Source organism: Salvelinus alpinus, chromosome 3, assembly GCF_045679555.1.
Source record: "Salvelinus alpinus chromosome 3, SLU_Salpinus.1, whole genome shotgun sequence".
Classification (NCBI taxonomy): Eukaryota; Metazoa; Chordata; class Actinopteri; order Salmoniformes; family Salmonidae; genus Salvelinus; species Salvelinus alpinus.
The window spans coordinates 34,984,238-34,992,092 of record NC_092088.1 but is presented as its reverse complement, the minus strand read 5'-3'; the positions used below and the strand labels follow the sequence as shown (position 1 = coordinate 34,992,092).

The following is a 7,855-nucleotide window of genomic DNA, read 5'->3' as shown; positions in this document are numbered from 1 at the left end:
CAAGGTCCTTTGCTGTTGTTCTGGGATTGATTTTCACTTTTCACACCAAAGTAGGTTCATCTCTAGGAGACAGAATGCGTCTCCTTCCTGAGCGGTATGACGTCTGCGTGGTCCCATGGTGTTTATACTTGCGTACTATTGTTTGTACAGATGAACGCGGTAACTTCAGGCGTTTGGAAATTTCTCCCAAGGATGAACCATCCACAGGTACACCTCCAATTGACTCAATATATGTCAATTAGCCTATCAGAAGCTTCTAAAGCAATAACATATTTTTCTGGAATTTTACAAGCTGTTTAAAGGCACAGTCAACTTAGTATATGTAAACTTCTGACCCACTGGAATTGTGATAGTGAATTATAAGTGAAATAATCTGTCTAAAATATCTTGTGTCATGCAAAGTAGATGTCCTAACCGACTTGGCAAAACTATAGTTTGTTAACAAGAAATTTGTGGAGTGGTTGAAAAACGAGTTTTAATGACTCCAACCTAAGTGTATGTAAACTTCCGACTTCAACTGTACATGTACAGTACATAATTACCCCGACACCGGTGCCCCCGCACATTGACACATTGACTCTGTACCGGTACCCCCTGTATATAGCCTCAGTATTGTTATTTACTGCTGCTCTTTAATTATTTGTTATTCTTATCTCATATTTTTTTGTTGTTGGTATTTTTTTTAAATTGCATTGTTGGTGAAGGATTTCACTGTAAGGTCTACACCTGTTGTATTCAGCACGTGACAAATACAATGTGATTTGATTTTCAACAACAACAAAAAAGACTACCCCAAATAGAAGCACTTATGAGCTATGGAATCAACACTTCTGTTTGAAGTCATCTGGAAGTGTTTTAAATCGGCAGAAAAAGGATAGTCAGTATTATCAGGTGATTTTGTGTTCCATAAATCACGTCAAACTACCCCAACAAGTAGCACTTACTGCATTATGTAGGAAAGTCAAAGCTAGTGTTAGGGTACCAATTGTGACAGGTTTGGTAGGGAAAAGGCCACAGTTGGAGATCTCTGGTAAAGGCTACTTACTGCTTACTCCATGATGCCTATCTTTACTGGAGCCCATTCATTTAGTTGGTAGTCCTCCAAGGAGTCCAACTAAAGTGATTTTCTAACCTGGGACGTGCTCATTTCAAATATTCGGGTACACCAACTGATAGCTGTGCCATTCGCAGCCAAGCCCTTTCCACAATCTATTGTGAAATAAGTATTGGTCTTCATGCTAATGTGAGTATGCAGTTTACAACTGAGGTGCTTGAGCTTGATGAGTCATCTTTCACCTTGTCAGCTGATTGTTGACATAAAAAGGAGTGTGTGTTTAGTTTAAAAAAGCACACAACACATGAAAGTAGTTTATGTAGTCTTTCTTGGTACTCAAGAGCAGAGCCTAGAGGCAAAATGCAGTTATGGCTACCCCAAAGAGAAGTACTTCTTCCGGCCAAAAATGCATTCTTCCATTTAAGATAACTTTGATGTGAAGCTAGGAGAAAACCCCTGTTAAGAAATGCACCACAAAATGCTTGTCGTCGAGGGGCCATTAACAGCTACCACAAGAAAAACTCTACATAGTTGTGTTCTGTGGATGTCACTGAGTAGGCTGATACCCCATTTTATGGGTGTACAATCCATAGTTCAACTTTACACTGCAATATGAATGTTCAATACAGACAATAGACTTACTATGATAGTAAGAGTTCACGGTCTCACGGTCAAAGTCCTGCAATTATAGCTAAGACAGTCAAATTTGTGTAAACTCTACACAGTTGTGTTCTGAGTGTCACTGAGTAGGCTGATAACCCATTTCATGGGAGCACAATCCATAGGTCAGGCTGCACAGTGCAATATGTATGTTCAATGCACACAATAGACTGACTGGAAAGGTGATTTCAAACAGCCAAAGTCCTGCAATAAGCGCTAAGACAGTAATATTAGTGTAAACTCTACACAGTTGTGTTCTCTGGGTGTCACTGAGTAGGCTGATACTCCATTTCTTGGGTGTACCATCCATAGTTCATCTGTACACTGCAACATAAATGTTCAATGCACACAATAGACTGACTGAGATGGTGATTTAACACAGTTTAAAGTCCTGCAATAAGAGCTAAGATGCTAATATTTGTGTAATCTCTACATAGTTGTGTTTTGTGGATGTCACTGAGTAGAGTGATACCCAATTCATGGGATCACAATCCACAGGTTAGGCTGCCCCCAATGCAATTCTGAATTCAAATACATCCACAGTGCGATTTCAACAGATTTTCAAAACTTTGTTTTTGATAAATCTACTAATAATTGTATTTTGTTGAATGTATATAACAACATTCCAACCTTGTTTAGCATTATCTTTTCCAATCACGGCACGTTTTTATTTTTTATTATCCTATTGTGTCAGTTTCAATTAAGGCATTTTATTTTGAAAGCGAACCGCCGATTGCACTATTGTTGCTCAAGCAAAAGTTGTTCATGACACACACGTGCCTGTGCCTACCGTGTAGGCATTTGGTACATGAAACATTTGCGAAGTTTTAACACTCAGTGCACACCGATCATGTTGAAAGAAAGATTATATCCATTAGGCCTAATAGGTCTATGTTTCATTTGAGGCAATCTTTGTTAAATAAGCATAAACAAATATGTTGTACTTAATGTAGTAGCGTAATACAAAGAAAAACAAAATAATGTCCATAAAATGTTAAAATGTGGGTTTGTTTTTATTTTTAGAAAAATGCCTAAATTGTCTGGATGTCTATGTCATAGAGTAGCGGAAAGAGTCATGTACATTTAAATTCCATCTGACACATCTACAACACTCACAATAATAAATTATTATTACTGCCTCTCATTGGCCACTTTAATAAATGGATCGCTAGTCACTTTAATAATGTTTACACACCTTGCATTACTCATCTCATATGTATATGTTATACCATCTATTGCATCTTGCCAATGTTGCTCTGTCATTGCTCATCCATATATATATATATATTCTTATTCCATTCCTTTACTTAGATTTGTGTGTATTAGGCAGTTGTTGTGGAATTGTTAGATTACATGTTAGATGTTGCTGCACTGTCGGAACTAGAAGCACAAGCATTTCGCTACACTCGCAATAACATATGCTAACCATGTGTATGTGACCAATACAATTTCATTTGATTTTAACTTCCTTTCGGGCCTAACAACCCCCGTGCCAATATATCCAACAAAACACCAAAACAAAACACCGGCTTCTCCGGCATTATCACTTAAATACGGTCAATCCGATTCCATGCCAGTAACTCATCTGATCCTAATTTCATTCCGCCACAATCCCAGCATGCTGCTGTCTACTATTTGTTCTAGTTGCAAATCCATTTCCGGTTCCTTTCCCCGCCAGCTGCGTGGTTCTGCTAAGCACACACTTTTGTACGAGATTGGAAATATCCAAACATGTCGTTCCAAACCGAAGAAACCGAAGAAGTACATACCTATTTTATGTTCTACAGTTTATTTTAGGTTATAGCGCGGTAACCTAATGTTGGCTATCCTCACTGGCTCATTACGAAGTGGAGGACGCCACATTAACTAGCTAACTATAGTTGCTAACATTAGCGACATAGCTACCTAAGTTAGCTAGGCGGTTGATTTGATTATATTTTTTCAGATACTCACAAATAATTGTTGCTTTTCATGTGCTTACTAGTGTTTGTTATGAATTAGCTAGTTAGCCAGTCATCCAGTTGGCGAAAACCACCTATTTTACCGTGCCTACGTAACGCGTAGCTAATGTTAACTCATGGTGGAGTAATACTTTTCTGTCTGGTTGGCTTCTGAGTGATTTGTTATATCAGATAAAAAATATTTGCTGTTATCACATTGAATAGCTTTCAGAAGAAAAATACCCTAAACGTTTGGCCATCATTAGTTATTTAGCTAGTAAAATATGTTGACATTTTAATTACCCTGGTTTCACCAACTAGGATTTGGACTTGATGACTGCTTGTTGATCATGTTGATCTTAATTGACATACTTTTCCATCTCTCCACAGTATGACCCTTATTCCTACACAAATGATGATTATCTCCATACGGGTGAGTGTGTAGTTTTGTCTAGATATGAGTGCATAAACTAGACATTCAAATGTCAGGCATGTGTTTGGTGTGTAGTCACTACATACGCCTCCCTCACCCATCAGTTAATTGTACCACAAAGTAGACACCAAATAAATAGAATCACATCAATGATTCTATGGTAAAAACGTATTGCACAAATCCCACCATTACTGTTTCAGTGCAACACTATTCCTTAAGAACCTCACCCTTCCTCAATCTTCTTGCAGGTGACCCTAAAGCTGACCTGGCCTACGAGCGCCAGTACGAGCAGCAGACCTACCACGTCATCCCAGAGGTGATCAAGAACTTCCTGCAGTACTTCCACAAGACCATCTCAGACCTCATCGACCAGAAGGTGTACGAGCTGCAGGCCAACCGTGTGTCGAGCGAGAGCATTGAGCAGAAGATCTACGAAATCCAAGATGTCTACGAGAACAGGTACTCAGTTTTTTCTGTAGTTATCGTAACATTAAAATACTAGGGCTGTCCCTTGACAAAATATATCTTAGACACATCTTATGTGTTTTAATAAAATCCACTATATATGCATTCTGATGCTTTTAAGGGCACTGTTATGTTGAAATAAGACACAAATGACTCGAGGGAGCTAGAAATCAAGATAACCAGAAGAAAGAATCCTTAACCTGTTCCGACCATCCTCCTCCCGTTCCTACTGGCTTTTGCAGATTCTGCCGTTACTCTCCTGAAGTTGCTGGTAATAGGCTACACGAGGAGTCGTCATCCTTTCTCATATGGAATGCCAATTTATCTTACAATTTCTACCGATCTGCGTGCCGTTTATGGTTTTTATATGCACATTTTCATGGAACGGTTTAATTTATAATTACTTCTAAGGAAGCCTTGTCATGTGGTTAATTCAATTCTATCCAGGTCTAAATGAATATGATACAATCCTAAAAAGTAACTTATGCCATTGCCAACTATGTAAAAATAGCCTGTGAGGCCAACAAATACAAACATTGCAGCCTGCAGGTAGAAAATATCCTGATTTAAAAATGAACTTCTAATAAATCACATTGGCTACGAATGGTCTGTCTGCAACAAACATGAAACGTATCAACTATTAACTTGAATCCGGCCGAAGCTTACAAACTTGCAACATTGTCTAAAATATTGTGGGCCTTCAGTTTCCCGCACCATTGAGCTCGGGACAGACGCGGCTTTTGGTTATTTGTGCAAGGGATAAGAAGTAATCAGGTAGGCGTGTTACATTTTTCCCTTTCATGCCGAGTGGTTATCGAAAGGGAGATTTTTCAAATACATTGAGGAACTATTGTCATTCTCAATGGATGTAAAACAGACTGTTGGCTTGCTGTTTAAGGTGAAAACATCACTTTGAGAAGCTCCACAGCTCATTAGTGGTGGTGTGTTAAGCCAGTCAGAAATGCTATCAGTTCCCCAAATGAGCACATTTTATATGCCTACATTTAGGCCAGGTAGCCTAAAGGCCTACTTCTTTGCATAATCGGGTGCGCATCCTTACTCAACATTGACAGGAGAGCTCCAAACAAAAGACAATGACTAAATTGACAAGTCGTAAATGGAAGGAAATAAACCAAAACTTGTTTCTCAATTGTAGCATAGGTTGTGCACTCTGCAAACAATGTGTCCACTCCGACAGTGAGAACGGTAAAAGACTGGAATAATATGTTGAATGCATTAACAGAAATAACCCGTAACCAATCAAACATTGTAGATTCAATATTATAGGAATTAACGATAAATACTAGTGGATATACAGTGCATTCTGAAATTTCAGAGCCCTTAACTTTTATCACATTCTGTTAAGTAAAACAATTAGCTCATCCTACACACAATACTAAAAACAGGTTTTTAGAAACGTTAGCAAATGTAAAAAATACAGATACCTTATTTACATAAGTATTCAGGCCCTTTGCTATGAGACTTGAAAGTGAGCTCAGGTGCATCCTGTTTCTATTGAATATCCTTGAGATGTTTCTACAACTTGATCTTCCATTTAAGAATGATGGAAACCACTGTTGTCTTTGGGACCTTAAATGCTGCAGAGAAGTTTTGGTACCCTTCCCCAGATCTGTGCCTCGACGCAATCCTGTCTCGGAGATCTACAGACAATTCCTTCGACCTCATGGCTTGGTTTTTGCTCTGACATGCACTGTCAACTGTGGGACCTTATATAGACAGGTGTGTGCCTTTCCAAGTCATGTCCAATCAATTTAATTTACCACTTGATTGGACTCCAAGTTGTAGGAACATCTCAAAGATGATCAATGGAAACAGGATGCACCTGAGCTCAATTTTGAGTCTCATAGCAAAGGGCCTGAATCTTACGTAAAATGGTATTTCTGTTATGTTATTTATTTGCTTAAATGTATAAAAACCTTTGTCGTTTTTTTGCTTTGTCATTCTGGGCTATTTTTGTATATTTTTTTTTACATCGATTTTAGAATAAGGCTGTAACGTAACAAAATGTCGAAAAAGTCAACGGGTCTGAATACTCTCCGAATGCACTGTATGTATGGGGGGAGGTTTTAGTGGGTGGAAGATTAGTACAATCGGAGGTTTACACAGTTGCAGCTACAGTATGCTTAACAGTGCTAATATTATAGTGCAGCAATATGGACACTTAATCGTCATGGGGCTTTTTAATGTTAAGTTTACAAACATTGGTTGTGGTATCATTATTGTAAGCGGGGAAATAAGTGTGTAGCCAGTTAAAATTGTAATTGCTTAGCAGATAATACAAAAATGTACCTGGCTAAAGTAATATATCTATTCTTTATAGGAAACTCACTTTACAAATATAGATGAGTTTGGGTAGAAAAGGGACTGGGGGAGAGAAATATATTTTTTCTCATGGGCAAAGAAACTCAAAAGGGGTGATTTTTATATTATCAAAAAAATGTATCCTTTTTAAATATGCTATTGGATCAAAAACAGATCTGGCTAATTAATCTATCGGGGGCAAATAATAATGATCCACACTACTTTGAAAATGTATCTAATAATCTATTGGGCCCACAAGCAGCAAATGAATCTGTTATTATGATGGGAGATTATAATACGGTTTTAAGTGCCACAATGGATCGTAAAGGAAATCACACTACAAACCATCAACATCATGCACTTAAGGAGAATTTGAATATCATAAATACGTTAGAACTAGTGGATATATGGAGCCTGAAAAACCCTGACCTAGTAACATATACATGGAGGAGGCTTAATCAAGCTAGCCGTCGCGATTACTTCCTGGTCTCATTCTTGCTTCCATCAAGTTAAAGTATTATAAGGAGATCGAATACGATCGGTCCACCATCTAATTGGCCTCCATATAACTCTTAAAGAATTTCCACGTGGACGGGGATATTGGAAAATTAATCAAAGCCTGCTGGTTGACAATTTGTTCTTAACTAAGACAAAATAATTCAGAATTCACTTTTTTCTACATAACATGGGTACCGCAGATTCCCTTATTGTATGGGACACTTTTAAATGTATGTTTTAGAGGCAATTCTCATTTAAAACAAAAGCACTTTAGGTCAAAAGAGATTAGACTAATAAAGGAAATAGAGAAAATAACAGCACAGGTACATGGTAATGGAAACTGTACTACAGCGGCACAAAATAGGATAGAGGAAAAACAAAAAGAATTGGATGACCTTATTCAAGAATGATCAAGTGTAATTAATTACAAAAATAAAGCGAATTGGATGGAACATAAAAAAAGGCTACATTTTTCTCAAAGCT

General features: G+C 37.8%; 1 protein-coding gene across 1 annotated transcript in view; it reads left to right on the top strand.

Annotated features, from left to right (window-relative positions):
* Window positions 1–3,320: 3,320 nt before the first annotated feature.
* LOC139570594 (eukaryotic translation initiation factor 3 subunit L-like) overlaps window positions 3,321–7,855 on the top strand; it is a 31,552-nt gene continuing 27,017 nt past the window's right edge. Inside the window, exons 1-3 of the mRNA XM_071392576.1 lie at window positions 3,321–3,475; window positions 4,045–4,087; window positions 4,336–4,546. Of these exons, the coding sequence (XP_071248677.1) occupies window positions 3,446–3,475; window positions 4,045–4,087; window positions 4,336–4,546 (284 nt within the window). The 5' untranslated portion in view covers window positions 3,321–3,445. The remainder of the gene's footprint in view (window positions 3,476–4,044; window positions 4,088–4,335; window positions 4,547–7,855) is intronic.